This window comes from Malania oleifera, chromosome 11 (assembly GCF_029873635.1).
Source record: "Malania oleifera isolate guangnan ecotype guangnan chromosome 11, ASM2987363v1, whole genome shotgun sequence".
Taxonomy (NCBI): domain Eukaryota; kingdom Viridiplantae; phylum Streptophyta; class Magnoliopsida; order Santalales; family Ximeniaceae; genus Malania; species Malania oleifera.
Window position 1 is genome coordinate 28,678,230 of NC_080427.1, and position 18,330 is coordinate 28,696,559.

Sequence of the window (18,330 nt, forward strand, 5' to 3'; positions counted from 1 at the left end):
TGTTGGTCCTATAGTATACCAAGCTCCAATTGCACGTCTGGCCCCATTTTGTCAACTTTACTAAATTGTCCATCTTCTTTTTACTTCAACATGAATAGCTCATTGAACATGACATCTTTACTCATAAGTAACTTATTATCCTCTCAACCCTACAACTAAACCCTTTAACTTTCTTTCCTAGATAACAAAAATTTGGACTGAATCTCGCTAGGAATGTGAATGTATGTTGGACAACCAAAGATTCTCAATACAGAGTAGTCAACCTCTTGACCTTTCCAAACTTCCTCTACCACTTTACCATCCAATTTTGCAAAAGGCTATATGTTAATAATATAAGGAGTAAAATGAAGTTGTTGTGGATCAAGCACTACCAGTTCTTCTAAAACTAATTGGTGGTAGAATGGGCGCAACTATATTTCCTTAAACGCGCGGCAGCGCAGAACCCCGTTGCTAAGTGGCGGGCGCCCATAAGGGGCTGCACCATTTCTAGTGCCAATGGGCTGGCACGCCAAGCAATATTGAATTGGGGCCCACTGCTATGATCTCTCGCAACAGGGTTGACTGCTGAATTCCTATAAAACCAACAATCACCCCCCTCAGCAACTACCATGGGAACGCTCGAACCTGTGACCTCACTCTGATACCACTTTTTGTGGATCAAGCGCTACCGATTTTTCTAAGACCAATTGGTGGTAAAAGGGGTGCAACTATATTTCCCTAAACGCGTGGCAGTGCCAAACCCCACTGCTAAGTGGCGAGCGCCAATAAGGGGCTGCACCATTTCTGGAATCAACGGGCCGGCAAGCCAAGCACAGTCGAGCTGGGGCCCACTGCTACAATCCCTCGCAATAGGGTTGACTGTTGACTGATTACGCACCGAAACTGCGTAATTGGACGTTTAACCCGAGCTTTACGGTTTATATTTTTAATTAAATGTCTAAAATTGTCCAATATTTTAATAAAGTGCCAAAATCTTCATTCTTGAATTTTATTGCACTATTTATAAAGTTTTGGTAATTTTTTGCCGCAGGAAAATTTCCGAGAACCAAAATCGACACCTGTTTGTATTTCGTGCATAACTTTTCCGTCTGAGCTCCGATCGAGACGATTCAAATTTCTGGAGAAAGAGGAAAGGATCATCTACAACTTTTGTGTTTTGAGTTTTGTGAGATATGGGCTTCAGAAGAGTCAGATTTGCGACGAACAGAGAACAAATAAAATTAGAAAATGAAAAATATATTTGAATGAATATATGATGTGACTCGGCCATGCATGGTCGGGTCGGGTCAGTGCTATTCGGGTAGGGCTTCTCCTTTTTTCTTTTTAAACTCCTCCAGCGCAGCTCTTGGGGGCGGCTTTCCTCTTCTCTCTTCCCTCTTCTTCTTCTTCTTCTTCTTCTTCTTTAGTTAGTTTTTTTTTTTTTTGCTTTAATCCTTCTCTGTTTCCCTTTCCTTCTTCCCCTGTTCTTCCTTAGCTCTGCCTTTCCCTATCCTCTTCCTTGCCCTTTGTTCCAGTCCTCCTTCAGCACAGCACACAAGTACCCGAGAGATCCCTGTTGCAACTCCATCACACTCCGACCACTCCAGCGTGCAGCAACTCTTGCAGCAGCCTGCTGCCACCACAACAGACCAACAGCAGCCCGAGTACAGCAACTCTTGCACCAACCTTCATCACTGCCAAGCCGAAGCCACACCCGAGCCTTTTCAGCAGGCCAACACCAGCTGAGACCCGAAGCCACAACTCCAGCAACAGTCAACCGAACCACCAGCCTCCTTGTTCCAGCTGCAACACTAGCAACACAGCAGGCCTCTCGGCCAGTCTCCAGCACAGCCAGCCCCGACCTCCAGCTCTAGCACAGTAGGCCTCTTGGCCTTGACAGAAGCTACTGCTCTGTTTTGTCTTCTCTCTCTCTCTCTCTCTCTCTCTCTCTCTCTCTTCTTCTCTTTCTCTTCCAGTTTTCTTCTTCACTTTTTATTGTTATTATTATTGTCATTGAGTCCTGAGTTAATTTGTATTGCAATTTATTAAAGTTTTGATTTTTTTTTTCTTACTTTGATTATTGTTTAGGGATTTTTGCTTGAAATATTTATTTAGTTTTTTTTTTCTATTGCAGTATTCAGTTATTTATTTATTTCTTTCTTTTCTTTCAATTAAGTTTGTGTTAGATTTGTTTAATGTTTCAATTTAGTAGTTTAATATGGTGATGTCTAGTTTTGTCCTAAAATAAAATAAAAAAAAGAAAAAAAAAGATACAAAATATAAAAGTATTTTTTTTTATCAAAGTTCGGTTTAGTTCAGGGTGAGTTTCATTAAAGTTTTTGTTTTTATTGTGTTCAGTTACCGTTTGAACTGCTTGAGTTTTTATTCGTGTCTATGTTTATGTGAGTTTTGCTATTGCGTATTTAAAGATCAAGGTTGTCATTTTTAATTAGCACGTGTTTCCGTTTTGTTTGAGTAGATTAGGGTTTCTATTCTGGCTATTTAATTCAGTGCAAGTTAGTTTTAGGATTTTAATTCGAGTGTTTGCTTTATATAAGTTTCAACCAACTTTGAAAACCCCAAATCTAAACTAAGTTCAGTGCATTTTTGTTTTCAATTGGGTAAACGTAAAATCTGATATTAAAATGCATTCCCTGAGGAGACGATCTAGCCCTTGGGCTTAATATTATACGACAGAACTCCTATACTTGGGATAGCTTCCGAACTGCTCATTTTTCGAGTGAGTCAAGTTTTTGGCGCCGTTGCCAGGGAATGTCGGTCTTAGTCTCAAATTTGCGTTTTTCCCGTCATTTTTGTTAGTTTTATGAAAAAAAAAATAGAAAACAAAAACAGAAAAAAATTTTGAGTTTTGAAAAATGGCTACACCTGCACCGCGCACGATAATGGATTTTTTACAGCTTGAATATGCCACTGCATCCTCTTCCACTGTTTTGCCTTATGACGAGCTTAATTTCATGATGCAGCGCGGGATGATGTCATTGCTACCCGAGTTCTACGCGAAGGAATCTGAGTGCCCATATCAGCACTTAGCAGAGTTTGAATTAACCTGCAATATGTTTGTCTCTCATGCTAAAACTGATGAATCTATTCGACTAAATTTATTTCTTGCTACTTTGCAGGATAGGGCACTGATCTGGTTTCATTCCTTGAGACCTCACTCTATCATTAGTTGGGTTGATATGGAGCGTGAATTCCTGCATGCATTTTGTCCCTCACAGAAAACTCAATTTCTGCAGGAACAGATTCTTAATTTTGTGCAGCAAGATGACGAGACATTTTGGGCTTGCTGGAAGCGATTCAAGGATTTACTAAGCACTTGTCCACATCACGGGTTTGACTCATGGAGGTTAGCTGATTGTTTTTATACTGCTCTTACCTCTGATTGCAAGTGTTTTGTCCAGACTACATCTAATGGAGAGCCCGTCAGCGAGGATCCAAATCAAGTATTATCATTCTTTGATTACTTAGCTGACAATATCCCATAGTATAACACACGATACACTTAGGCACCCATAAATGCACATCCTATCAGCACAATCGGTGGTGGAGATGTATACGAGCCACCAAACTGCCCAAACAACCCTTCGCCTCAATATCAGCCACAACAGATCTCTCCGAGCTGTACGTTGTCAGACCTTTTCGAGAATAGCATAACACAGATGACGAACATGCTCCAGCAGTTCATGCAAACTCAAGTCGATCATAATAATGAATTGCGAGACACCATTAATGCGATAGGCACGCAGTTGGATATCTTAGAAAACGAAGAATTGCTCGCAGAACCTCAGCCTAGTCCTCAAGAGTACCAGCAACCACAACAACAAATACATGATGATCTCTTTGAGGCAGCAGAGGCCACCACTACTTCGAGAAGCGAGAAGGAATTTCCCTAACCTGAGATGCTCATCGTCGAACAACCAGTTGTCCTAGCACTAGAAGTCATGACTAAACTAGAAGAGGTAAAAGAAAAATCAGAGGAAACGGGGCCACAAGCGAAGCATTTAGTTGATGATGAGACTGATACTCATACGGAGTACCAACCTGTGGTACCTCCTACTCCGAGCTCAGAAATTATGAAATCGTCACTCCCGCCTGAATCAGATGTTAAGGAGCCTAATGTAGAGGCAGACTCTTGCAATGGTATGATGATATGTACACCCGATAAAGAGGGTGACCAGTCTGGTGAGCATATAATTTTCAAAGAAGCAGGTAAAACCTTTAATGTTAATGCTTCTGAAGAACTGTAGGTAATTATTCCGATCACTTTCTCTCAACCATTAGTTCGTAAAGAAGCAAATTTCCTGGAAACGATGTTGAATAAAAACCCATTATTGTCAACACAAAAGGGTCAACCTGCACACAAATTGTTTGGTATTTTGACACGCATTAATTCATTTGAGGTTGATTTTCGTGCAGGTATGACGACTGATCGATTGTGGCGGCTTAAATTTGGAGAACCACCGGTGCAGTTTATAGACCTGTCGCCACCAGACGAAATTCCTCCAGAGCCTCCGCCAAGACAATTGTGATGTTTTTCTTTTCCTTCTTTTCCTTTTATTTTATCTTATTTTATTTTTAGTTAGTTTTCAGGTCTATTTTCTCGTAGTTCGATCTTTGTTTTCCATTATTTTGCCACTCAGGTACGCCTTACTTTTCCCGTGCACAGTATTTTCTATTTCTCCTATGCTTTCACATTGAGGACAATGTTCCACTTTAGTTGGGGGGGATGAGCATTCACAAGTGACACTGTGCACGTACAAGTACTGGGTTTTAAAAATAAAAAAAAAAATCAAATAAAGAGAGAAAGAAAGGAGGAGCACTGAGGAATTACACTGCACTATGTCATGCTTAACACTTTGTATACCCTTCGCATACTTGCATATAACTTATGAATGACACACTTGAGTCAATCATGCGTAGTTTCTCTCTATATGATCTTATGACTCTATGAAGAATTGATTGGTAGTACATTCGTGTTAATTTAACTATATAATTTCCTGTATTTATACGGCATCTCACGAGGCTGAATAAACACATTCACGTGATTCATTGCACTTAGGGAATCCTGTGAGCACTGAGAGAGCACCCATGGAGACTATGACACCTTGTGAGAAATCCTTGAGCTATTTATCGTCCTTTTGAGCGTTAATATCAAATCAGAGTTCATAGAACTCAATTCTCTTTTTCTGGATGATTCCTTTGTACACTAGTCTTTGTTTTTTTTGATTTGCTAACCTAGAGGTGACACCTAGTGGGGAGATAGAAACCTAGGTCTTGTAGCCTACTCAAGATGTGAAAGTTGAGCCACCCCTAGAGATAGACTTAATTCATGGACCCCTATTTGAACTCAATTCCCATTGATGGTATGAAGATTACAAAAGAAGAGTAATATTGTCCTTATTGCTCAAGAAAAGACAGAAAATAAAGAATGAGCAGAAAAAAAAAAAAAGCAATACACATGCACATGAAATGAAATGTCAATGCCGGCCTAAATACATATCACAAAAAGTCAAGGACGACACATATTTTTCACGTATGAAGATTCTTCAACTGATTAATGCCTCAGATGTATTCACAACAAGTTTGTGAGTAAGTTGATCTAGGGTGGTCTCAGTTGGATATGGCGAGTAGGTGAGAAGATGCTAGGGTGAAGGACCCGACACCTCATAGATAGGCTAGATCCTTTCCAGACTAGTCCACTCCATATACTTAGCGTTGTTCCTTTTAATATGTGGGATGTTTGATCGTGACACTCCTCCTCATATATGATAAGTGAACCCATTTTCTTTGAGTGTTCTTGAGGGTATACCAGTTAGGCTGAGTCAAAGCGACCGTTCTGTAGGTGTCCACTGGCGTCCTAGGTGTACTGAGTCACACACATCACACACACCTCGAGAGTTAACCTGTTTATACTTGAACTTATATGATTGCATTAACTCTGAATGTGCCACTGATTAACTTCATGTGAAGTATACTGCTCTCAAATCACATTAAACGATGAAACTTGCATGAGTCACGTGCTTCGAAGTCATGTGTATTGAATATGAACGAGCTTGTGTGAAATTCAGTTATGTCCTTGTATGTGAAGTGGTATAATATTGTCGCATGTGCATTGATTTCATGATTATTGGAGTTTGTAGTTGTAGGCACCGTCCTGAAATTCATTCACTTCATTTGCTAGAGACTAACAAAACGTTAGTTGGGGGGTGTGATTACGCACTGAAATTGCGTAATTGGACCTTTAACCCGAGCTTTACAGTTTATATTTTTAATTAAATGTCCAAAATTGTCCAATATTTTAATAAAGTACCAACATCATAATTCTTGAATTTTATTGCACTATTTATAAAGTTTTGATAATTTTTTGTCGCAGAAAAATTCCCGGGAACCAAAACTGACACCTGTTCGTATTTCGTGCATAACTTTTCCGTCCGAGCTCTGATCAAGATGATTCAAATTTATGAAAAAATAGGAAAGGATCATCTACAACTTTCATGTTTTGAGTTTTTTGAGATATGGGCTCCAGAAGAGTCAGATTTGCGACGAACAGAGAACAAATAAAATGAGAAAATAAAAAATATATTTGAATGAATATATGATGTGACCTGGCCATGCATGGCCGGGTCGGGTCAGTGCTATCCAGGTAGGGCTTCTCCTTTTTTCTTTTTAAACTCCTCCAGCGCAGCTCTTGGGGGCGGCTCTCCTCTTCTCTCTTCCCTCTTCTTCTTCTTCTTTAGTTTGTTTTTTTTTTTTTTCTGCTTTGTTCCTTCTCTGTTTCCATTTCCTTCTTCCCCTGTTCTTCCTTAGCTCTGCCTTTCCCTATCCTCTTCCTTGCCCTTTGTTCTAGTCCTCCTTTAGCACAACACACAAGCACCCGAGAGATCCCTGTTGCAACTCCATCACAGTTCGGCCACTCCGGCCTGCAGCAACTCTTGCAGCAGCCTGCTGCCACCACAACAGACTAGCAGCAGCCCGAGTACAGCAACTCTTGCACCAGCCTTCATCACTGCCAAGCCGAAGCCACACCCGAGCCTTTTCAGCAGGCCAACACCAGCCGAGACCAGAAGCCATAACTCCAGCAACAGTCAACCGAACCATCAGCTTCCTTGTTCCAGTTGCAACACCAGCAACACAGCAAGCCTCTCGGCCAGTCTCCAGCACAGCTAGCCCCGACCTCCAGCTCCAGCACAGCAGGCCTCTCGGCCCTAACAGAAGCTACTGCTCTGTTTTGTTTTCTCTCTCTCTCTCTCTCTTCTTCTCTTTCTCTTCCAGTTTTCTTCTTCACTTTTTATTGTTATTATTATTGTCATTGAGTCCTGAGTTAATTTGTATTGCAATTTATTAAAGTTTTGATTTTTTTTCTTACTTTGATTATTGTTTAGGGATTTTTGCTTGAAATATTTATTTAGTTTTTTTTTTCTATTGCAGTATTCAGTTATTTATTTATTTCTTTCCTTTCTTTCAATTAAGTTTGTGTTAGATTTGTTTAATGTTTCAATTTAGTAGTTTAATATGGTGATGTCTAGTTTTGTCCTAAAATAAAAAAAGAAAAAAAGAAAAAAAAAAGATACAAAATATAAAAGTATTTTTTTATCAAAGTTCAGTTTAGTTCAGGGTCAGTTTCATTAAAGTTTTTGTTTTTATTGCGTTCAATTACCGTTTGAACTGCTTGAGTTTTTATTCGTGTCTATATTTATGTGAGTTTTGCTATTGCGTATTTAAAGATCAAGGTTGTCATTTTTAATTAGCACGTGTTTCGGTTTTGTTTGAGTAGATTAGGGTTTCTATTCTGGCTATTTAATTCAGTGCAAGTTAGTTTTAGGATTTTAATTCGAGTGTTTGCTTTATATAAGTTTCAACCAACTTTGAAAACCCTGAATCTGAACTAAGTTCAGCGCATTTTTGTTTTCAATTGGGTAAACGTAAAATCTGATATTAAAACGCATTCCCTGAGGAGACGATCTAACCCTTGGACTTAATATTATACAACAGAACTCCTATACTTGGGATAACTTCCGAGCTGTTCATTTTTCGAGTGAGTCATTGACTTCTTATAAAGCCAACAAATAATATAACAAGTTATGCTAACTGCATCTACCCATAACGTTAGTCTCATGCTCCTAGCTTTCCTAAGCAAGGTCCTATTGATCCTTTCAGCCACCCTATTCGGCTACGGAGTCCGATGAATTGTAAAATATTTAAAAACTCCCTTAGACCTACAAAAGTTTAGAAATCATCAAACTTGTACTCTAGCCTATTATATGACCCGAGACATTTCACTAATTTTTCCATTTATTTCTCAACTTGTATCTTCCATTGCTTGAATTTGGAGAATGCCTATAACTTTTCCTTCATGAAGTAAACCTAAATCTTCCTAGAATAATCATCGATGAAGTTGAAAAAATATTCAGTTCTATTCCTAACTGACATCTTTATAGGCCCCAAACATCATTGCAAACATAATCTAGAATGTCTCTGCTCTTTTGGGAAGACATTTCACGTTGCAATATTTACCCAAAACAAAATACCTGCAAAAATCAACTTTGCACTCCTTTAACCCTTTCAACAACTTTCTTTTATGGAGTTACATCATACACTACTCACTTGTATGTCCCAGTCACATATGCCAGAGCATAATGTCAACTGTGTTAGTATCCAACGAAGTGGCTATTGTACTGCCCACAACTGTATTGTCTATTAGTTGATACCAATTGCTATCAACTTGTTTACCCTTCAAAAGAACCATACAACCCTTTGACATGTTTAATATTCTACTTCTCAAAGTTATTGAAAGTCCACACAAAGTTTTTTATAACTAACATAGAGATAATAAGTTCTTGTTCAATTTTGGAACATGTCTAACATTTTGTAATATTCGAACAATGCTAGAAAAAAGTATAACTTTCACCATACCAATGCAAATTACAAGGACGGGTGATCATCCTTAAAAACTATTAGCCCACCATCACATTCCCTATAAGTGTCGAACCATTCCCTATATAGACAATGATGAAAAGAGGAACCAAAATCCATAGTCCAAGTATCCTGAAAAGATTTGTTACATGAAGAAATCAATAAAAGATCTTCATCGTCTAAACTATTTACCACTATACTTATAGGGCTTGATGGTCTACTTTTTTTGTCTTCTTCTATCTTCCAAAGAGGACAATCCCACTTATAGTGTCACTTTTGTTTGCACTTGAAGCACTGAACATTCGTGGCCTTTGATCTACCCCTCTACTTACACTTCTCCTTTGATCTCCCTCTCTATGCTCAGCCCTGGCAACCAAACCCTTTGGTTCATGGTCCTCTTTTTTTAGTCTCCTTCTAGCTTTGTTTAACCAAAGAACCCTAATAACATCTTCATAGCTTAAAGTGGATTTACGTAGAGTAGTGTTATAACCAAGTGTTCAAATGAAGAAAAAAGAGAAGGTAACAACATCAACACTTTATCTTCATCTTCAATCCTTATATCCACTTTGAGCAAACCGTTGAGAATCTAATTGAACCAATTCATATGATGATTCACCTCATACTCAAGCATACGAAGAAACAACAATGATTTTTTCAAAAGAAATTTGTTACTACTGCTATTTGACATTGCACTTTGGGAGTAATAACCAAAAAAAACTTATCATGTCTTCGTTGACAAACATAGGGGATTCGACGACGAGGGTACAAGAGGGTCTCGTTAACGAAGACAAGTTTCGTCAACGAGAAGATACCAAGAGAGGATTTTGGGGAAATCTGAAATTCGTCGACGAGGGTGCAGGTTCGTGGTTCGTCGACGAACTTTCTATAGGACTCGTTGATGAGGTGACGTGTCTCGTCGACAAATCCGGCCCTATAAATAGCTAAAACTCAAATTTTTACGCATAAATTTATAAAAAATTTTCCTCTCTCCTCTCTCTTGGATTTCAGCCCCGTCGCTAGCCGAATCGACGATCTAAGGCCACCACGACGCTCATGGGGAAATTCTATCCAAATATGCCGGAGCGGATCGTTGGTGGAAGTGAGTTGAAATTCATCCCAAAGTTGCATTTATAGGAAATGATACTTACGTAAAAATATTGAAGTTTAGTTCTGTGAGTTGTTGGTTTCAGGGTACTAGTTAGGGTTTCCTACGGGTGTAAGACCAGCATTATAGAGGGGCCTTTTCAATTGTCAGGTAAGGGGATAAATTAAAAAAATTATTTTCCATTGAAATTACTATTATTTTATATATGAGTATAATTGAGAAAATGTAAGTTTGGGAAAATACTGCAATTGTACAGGAAATGTGATTTGAGAATGGAATATACGGTTTCATCTAATTCGTATGGCATGAATATTATTTAATTATACCATGTTAAGTTAAATTTACAAAATAAGCATGTTTACAAATATTTTCGGGAATAACATAATAAACGCAGTAAATTATGATTTCAGAATAAATGATATGTTTGGCGCAAGGCCGTAATTGATGTTTGGCGCGAGGCCGCATTTACTCATGTTATTCAGCGCAATGCCGTATTTATTCATGTTTTCGGCGTGAGGCCATAATTATTATGTTAATGTATGATTCAGAAAATGCTATTATTTGATTTACGATAAATATTGTATATTTATGTATTATATGTTATCAAAACTCGGACGTTAGTTTAGTTCAATTTTAAGAGCATGGTACTGTAACTTATAGATCAGATATCTATAATCAGATTGGTGCTAACCACCTCACGAGGGGGTGAGAGATGGATAGTCGATATAACTTTCAGTGTAGAGTGTAGACGTCCACTTGGCAGTCCGGACCAGAGTGTAGTGGGTCCATCATACTTACAAACATTTTTGACCCAGCAGTGGTCAGCCAACCATTGTCAGGTCCCGCCTTCGGGCTGTACAACCCGTCATGGGGGGTAATACATGACATCAGTTAGCTATTTATCCTGAGTAGTTTTCAGAATTATAGATTATATCAGATAATAAATGATTAGTATGATTTCTTGGAAGTATGAAATTATATGTTTATCTAACCATATTACGATTTATGTTTTATGCAATGTGAAATGTACAATATATGTATTACAGCATAAATATTCATGTTGCCACACAACTGATTTTAATTTATCTACCCTTACTGAGAGGTGTCTCACCCCAAGTTTAAATTATTTCTAGAAACCCGGAGAGACCGGCGGGTCAGGGCCGCCATAGAGTGAGTTGAGCTTCCCTGCTAGAAGGGTAAGTTTTGATTTAGGATCAGGAGATTTTTTTTGTAAGATCCTAAGTTTATTTTGATATTTTGGAGATTATATGTATAAACCCAGTATCTTTGGGAATATAGTAGACTCTGGGATTATGAATCATTGATTGATGGTTGTGATTTACATTTACTGCTGCCTAGGTTCCGCTGTGTATGACAAGTGTCCGCTCTACCCACGGGTTCGGGTTGACTATTTCATTTATTATGTCTCATTTTATATTAAGATAAGCAAGTTGTTACATACAAGCTCTCCGATTTTGTCCATAAACCCTTGTAGTTTTCTCCTCTATCACATCAAATACAATAGAACCTACCAAAAAATATCAAATAGTACTGAAGGGAATCTGTTCTAGTTATATCCATTCATCCTCATCCATCTTCTCTAGTTTCTCATAGCCCTATAATTTTTTTGTTGCACCAACATATCGATTACCCACATTTTCATTTTTGCCCTATACCATCAAAAATTTTTAATTTGATATTCACCTCACTTATCCTTGTTGTGATCCAGGTGCAAACTTGGTGCTCCAATACCAATTGTTATGAAATCACCCCCCTAAGGTTATGCGCACACAGAGCAAAATATAGAAAAATAGAGAAAAGAGAAAAAGAGAAGAACAACAACAAATTTATTGGTTTGGCAATATGCCTATGTCCACGGAGCTCCTACACAATTTTCCACTATCATCAAACAAAAACTTCCTTATGGTTTCAACCTTCTAGTACAATATATATAGCCCTATATAAAAACCCAAAAATACAATCATATGATAACACATTTATATTACGTATTGACTCAAACTAATATAACATACTACGAGGAGATTTCGCCCCCCAACCCCACACCCCTGGCCAAATGCACCCGCATTAGGCTTGATTTAAGTATATTGGGAGGTTTTCCATATAGAAAGCTCAGGGGCCCTATGGGCCCCCTTGCCGTTTACATAAAACCTCCGACTTGTAACAAACTTCAAGTGGATAACCCCTCTAAATATGAGTCAAAACTCAATAGATGTAGTTTAAAAGAAGAAGTGTCCCACTAATGCTATTACAAAAAATACACATAGTCTAGATAAGTTAACAAATATTTATGAGGTGTCCTAAATTAAGAAATATGGCATTGCACCAAGAAAAGGATTCCTTTTCGCCTCCAACCTCCTAAATAAAGTTAAACTATACATAAATAGAGGTTGATAGGATTAAATCTATGAAAAAAGGAATCATGTCTTAAAGCAACTTCATCTATAATGTATTAGTCCATGACTATCTTAGATCACCAAAAGCGCATTGTAATTGGAGTACAACACAAGTTAGCCAGTTAGAAGCAAGATGAAGTGGCATAAAAGTTTATATAAAGCAACTTCAATCGTAATGTATCAATCAATTACTATCTTAGATACTCGAAGCCCATTATAATTGGAGTATAACACTTATTAGCTAGTCAGTAGCGAGATGAGTTGGAGTTCAACATTTATTGGGTAATTTCAAAATAGGAGTTTGTTCCAAGCTTTGTCTGGATAGATTACAGAGGCAAACATTCAATATGGGTTAGAAGGATCATATGGTGCTAAATCACTGCTAAAATAGGATATTTCCACTAAAACTTTTCCTTTATAATTAAATAATAGGTATCTCTAAATTTTCCATTCATGGTGATTTTCTTTTATATATGGAAAAGTAGCAAGAGACAACCTTCTTGCAATGAATCACATACCTGGCAATATAAAAATAAACAATAAAAGAAAAAGGAAATAAAAAGAAAGACATGTGGAAGTTGAACAATGAATAAATTAAACATTTTGCACATTGGCGAGGTTATCAACCTCTAGAGAATATTTTTGAAGTTTGGTTTTCAGCTAGTATTGGAGATGGACTTCTCTAAATAAGCTAACTAGATATGGCAAGGAGATCTAAATAAATGGATGAAATATTAAAGGGGATGCCTTCGTGGAGGCATGTGATAAATTTGGACTTAGGAGTAATATAAAGGAGGAATTGAGCAAGCAATATGACACAAAATGATAAATCTTACGTTTCTATCTTCATCAAACCATTTAAGAGGTGGTGCACTTATTTAATTACAAAATTACGAAGGCAATCTAGACTATAATGAGTAGTTTATTCAGAAAATCCAACAAATATTTTTGTGGTATCCCAAATTCAAAAATATGGTTATGCATCAAGAACATGACGTGGATATCACCTCCTAAAGGAGTAGGGTAAGGTAGATAGGATTGAATCTTTGAAGAAAGAAGTCTACACTTGAAATTTCACTAACAATGACTAATCATTTGCATAAATGTGTACATAAATTTGCTTCATCTAATGATGTGTCAAACCATGAATATATTAGATAACTAAAAGTCAACAATTAGCAATGAGGATAGATGGGATAAAACTTTCATTTGGAAACAAAAATTAGGAGTTTCTACCAATCCAAATTGATTTATATAAATTGCACAATGAGAATTTTAATATAGCTATGAAAGATCACATTTTGTTGAGTCGATGTTGGTTGCCACAATAAGATCCTTCACTAAAGCTTTTCCTTTACTCTTGCAAGGAATTCACAACTTTCTCATCTATGGTAGCTTCCATTAAATGGAGTAAGAAAAAGAAAACAAACTAAAAACCTTATATGCTATTGAGGTCACCACCAACTAGAGAATATAATTTAGGCTATGACATTTCTTTAGTTCAACTGAGATCGGTGATCATCATCCTTGGTTATGCGTGATGAATTTAGGAAAAAAAATAATCACGTTTAAGGGCAACCTTAACTCGTTATTCCAAATTGGTTTTCGCCAGAGCAATTTTCGGTGAGTGAGTAGTGCGGTATAGCTAGCTGTTCACTGGCCGTTGTCCCTTGTCGTGCATCTACCAGTTGTCACTCACACTATTACCCTGTTTCTGCACTCTCTAATTAACAGGAAGACATTGGAAGATGGCTTTCCACATACACATCGATACTTTCTTTGGTAGTAGTTTATGCCAGACCTACTTCATTTAGGTACTGCTCCCCTTTAATTATTATCACCTCCTAAGCGGAGGTAGTTGAAAATTTTCCATTTATGGAAGGCTTCCAAATAAACACATCAAGCCCCCTTTGTGCTTTATAAACGACAACAAAATCTCATCCATTTTAGAGACCCCTACCAAATCGTTCAGCATATTAGTATCCCAATTCTCAGACTCCCAGCAGTCTTAACTCTTAAGCTCAGGATGCTAGACCGTGTAAGAACACTCCGTAAGGGGACCACTGTTCAACCACTTATCAAACCAAAAGGAAGTTTTCCCTTCTCTAACCTTCACATAAACATTCTTATAGACCTTTGGAAAGACCTTTAAGATTGTCTTTCAAAACCGAGAGCCCATAGGAGTATAATTGATTGAAACCATGTGACCTGATTTAACATATTTAACCATAAAAAAACGGGTCCAAAGATTATCTAACGTCATCAGTCTCCAAGCAAATTTCATGTGAAAAAATCTTTGAACATCATAAAGGTCCCTTACACCAACACCCCCTTCATCTAGGGGTTTACAAAACTTTGATCAAGCACACCATTTCATTTTCACCCTACCATTACTTTCCCCCTAAAGAAAAGAAGAGAGAATGAAATTAATATTTCTAATCACCACCAAAGGAACTAAGAGAACCACTAGCGTATGTGTCGTCATACATAATAAGACATGCCTAATAAGGATAAGACGGCCTCCCTGAGATAGCAACCTCATCTTCCAACTCGCCACCTTATTTTAAATTTTTGAGACCAACAGATCAAGCATTCTAGCAGTAAGGCGACCAAAAATCAAAGGTGGCCCAAGGTACATCATTGGAAAATTTCCATCCGCAAAACCTGTCAATCGTAATAACCCCCTTCTTTTTGAATTGTTTATCTTGTTGGACATAAAGAGAGTTGATTTCTCCTTATTGATTGATTGGCCATATCAACTTTCAAACAAGTCCAGCATCTTCAAAAGCATCTTCAAGAATCTCCTTTCTCCATTAGCAAAAACAAGCAAGTCATCTGCATATAATAAATGAGAGATTAAAGGAGCTCCCCTCAAAAGATAAAAATTTCCAATCCAGCCTTTCTCAAATTTTTTTTTAATAATATAGAAATAATTTCTTCAATCAAAATAAATAAATATGGAGATGGAGGATCATCTTGCCGAAGGCCCCTTTGAGAATTGAAAAAATCACTATACGTACCATTCATCATGATAGAAAACCATTGGGTCTTAACACATTCATCTATTAAGTTACAAACATGACTAGGGAAGTCAAAACCCTCCACGACCCAAATCAAAAATCTCCAGTCAACTCGATCATAAGCGTTTGCCATATCCACTTTTAAAACTACATTTCCCCTTTTACTCTTTCTGTTGATTGAATGAACCATTTCCTGCGCCAAAGTAAAATTTTCAAAAATACTTCTACCAGGAAGGAAAGCCCATTGCTCTGAAGAGATAATTCTATTTAGGCAACGCGTCAATCAACCTACAATAATTTTTGAAAATTTTTTGTATACGACAGAACACATGCTAATTGGTATAAACTTTTAAAAGCTTCTTGGATCCTTCACCCTAGGAATAAGAACAAAATACGAAAACGTGAAAAATCTGGGTAGAGGCGCTCTACTGAAAAATTTCTTGGCAGCTTTCAGCAAATCCTCTTTAACAAAGTCCCAACAAGATTTGTAAAATCTTGATCCAAAACCATCGGGTCCTAGACTACTATCTTTTGGGATAGAGTTTAGAGCTATTTTCAACTCCATTTTGGAAAGATGTTTTGACCAAATACTCATTTTCTTCATCCAATATTTCCCTAGAGATAAGTTGGCTCAGATCAAGTAATGTTCTAGTAGATTGTTTCGAGAGAAAATTTTGAAAATGCTTAACCACACCTTCATGAATCTCCTCGGGGGACGCCAGAATTGTACCATCCTCTAAGACCATAAAATTAATCATTGAAGAATTCCTTTTTTGATTAATAACCGCATGAAAAAAAAAAAAAAAAAACTTAGAATTTTGATCACCCTTTACCAACCATTGCTTCTTCGCAAGCTAAACAACACGGGTTTCCTCTTTTTTCCCCAATAATCCAGTTCACATTTTGTAACCAAGAATTCTATATCCACCTCCTGACTATAACCCCTTTGTAACTGTTCCTCCAGGTCTATCAATCGATTCTATAAATCCTTGATATTAAGGTCCACCCGACCAAAGACCTCTACATTCCACCTTTTTAAAGCAACTTTAGCCTTTTTTGAGCTTTGCAGCCAACTTACACATGCCCAAAACCTGAACTGGTTCCATCCAAATTTGATGTATCAAAGGGAAAAAACTTTCATGGGAACTCCACATATTTTGATACCTAAATAGAGATGGCCTATATCTTGTCGAGTGATTTGAGAAGTGTATCAGCATAAGTTTGAGATCCAACGTCTTCCTCACCAAGTATTCCAGCCCAGTAGTTTGAAAACAATTAATGAACGATACATTCACAAAAGCCTAGTCAAGCTTCACCCATCTCCTAGTCGGACCAACATGCTCATTAAACTAAGACATATGCCCACCATGAAATTTTAAATCCACAACACCACAATTGTTTAAACAATTATTAAACTCCTCCATAGCAGTCAAAGGTCTAGGCCGCCCCCAATTCATTCCCCGTCCTCCCGAATAATGTTAAAGTCCCCCACAATAAGCTAAGGATTCAACCCTACTTGTAGAGCTTCTAAATCTTTCCAAAGACCCCAACTTGGGAAAGAAAGCATTGAGATTGACGAAGACGTACCAAGGTTTTCCTCTTGGTGTCATTGTAGCAAACATTTTTCTTTTCTCTAAATAAGATATAGTATTTTACCCAAACTTCAGTGTACATAAATCATGATGGTGGTGCCATGGTTTTAAATGTTATGTTGATTACAATTTTTTTTGCCATTTCAACATAACAGTTTCAAAGTTTAATCATGGTACCACAATTCATAACTCCAAAGTCTTGCTTTGGAGGAGACATAATGGGATTTCTTCCATTAGGCATTTTCATTTGGTTGTTTCAAGGGAGATAATTTCGATGGACTTTCAACCAAAATAGTTGGCTTTGTTGACTTGATGTTCTTGATTTTTGTTTTTCATTTTTGTATCTTTGTCATCATTCCCTTATAACTCCTTTCTTTTCTAAAAAAAATATTCTTTCTATTAAAAAAAAACTTTTAAAATGACCAAAATATCAAAATTAAAGCAAATAATAATAGATCTTCTCAACATTCTAACTAGCCTAGTCACCTTCCAATTAAGAATGAGCAATAATGTAATGAATGATGAAGACGAGATTAGAATAAAAGGAAAAGTGATAGTTATGAATAATCACTTTGAATGCAAGTTCAGTTAGTTTAATTTGAAGCGTTGTTTGAATGATTGAATTAAAGATTCACTTTTCTTTTTTCTTTCAATTAACATTTGCTTGCTAATTACATGTTATGTTCTTTCCTATTACAAATTATTATAATATTGCATAACAATGCAATTTTCTAGGTAATCTGATGAAACATTGAGGTGGCTCTCTTTCAACTTATCTTCTATCTTGCATTTCTGATTTTTTAGGTTTTTTCCTGTAGTGCATCTCCTCCTTGGAAAAAAAGACTTTTAAGTTTGTGATTTGTGACAATGACATATACAATTCCCATGATAAGTATGAATTATTCTCTTGATTATGAAAAGTTATAAATCCAAACAAATAATACTAGCTGTATTTAAGATGTGTTCATGCAAAATGGCATTACCTTTGTCATGGTAATTAAGCCTGCCTTTGAAGAATCATAGGCAACAGATCCAGGCAAATGCCCCCGATTAAGGCCAGAAATAGAAGAAATGTTGATGATGGATCCCCCTTGACTCATATCACGCATTCTTAAGCACACATACTTTGATACCATCCATGATCCTGTTAAGTTTGTTTTGACAGTACCATTCCATTCTTCCTCAGATATATCCACTGGAGACTTCACAGTGCCTAACATACACAGCATGCGAGTTGAGATGCACCAATCTATGAACTTTTATAAAAAAAAAGTATGTGCACATTG

General features: G+C 37.2%; 1 protein-coding gene across 1 annotated transcript in view; it reads right to left on the reverse strand.

The window, feature by feature from the left end:
- LOC131168186 (uncharacterized) overlaps positions 1–18,330 on the reverse strand; it is a 50,036-nt gene that overhangs the window by 17,498 nt on the left and 14,208 nt on the right. The window contains exon 2 of the mRNA XM_058127464.1: positions 18,028–18,257. Within this exon, the coding sequence (XP_057983447.1) occupies positions 18,028–18,257 (230 nt within the window). The remainder of the gene's footprint in view (positions 1–18,027; positions 18,258–18,330) is intronic.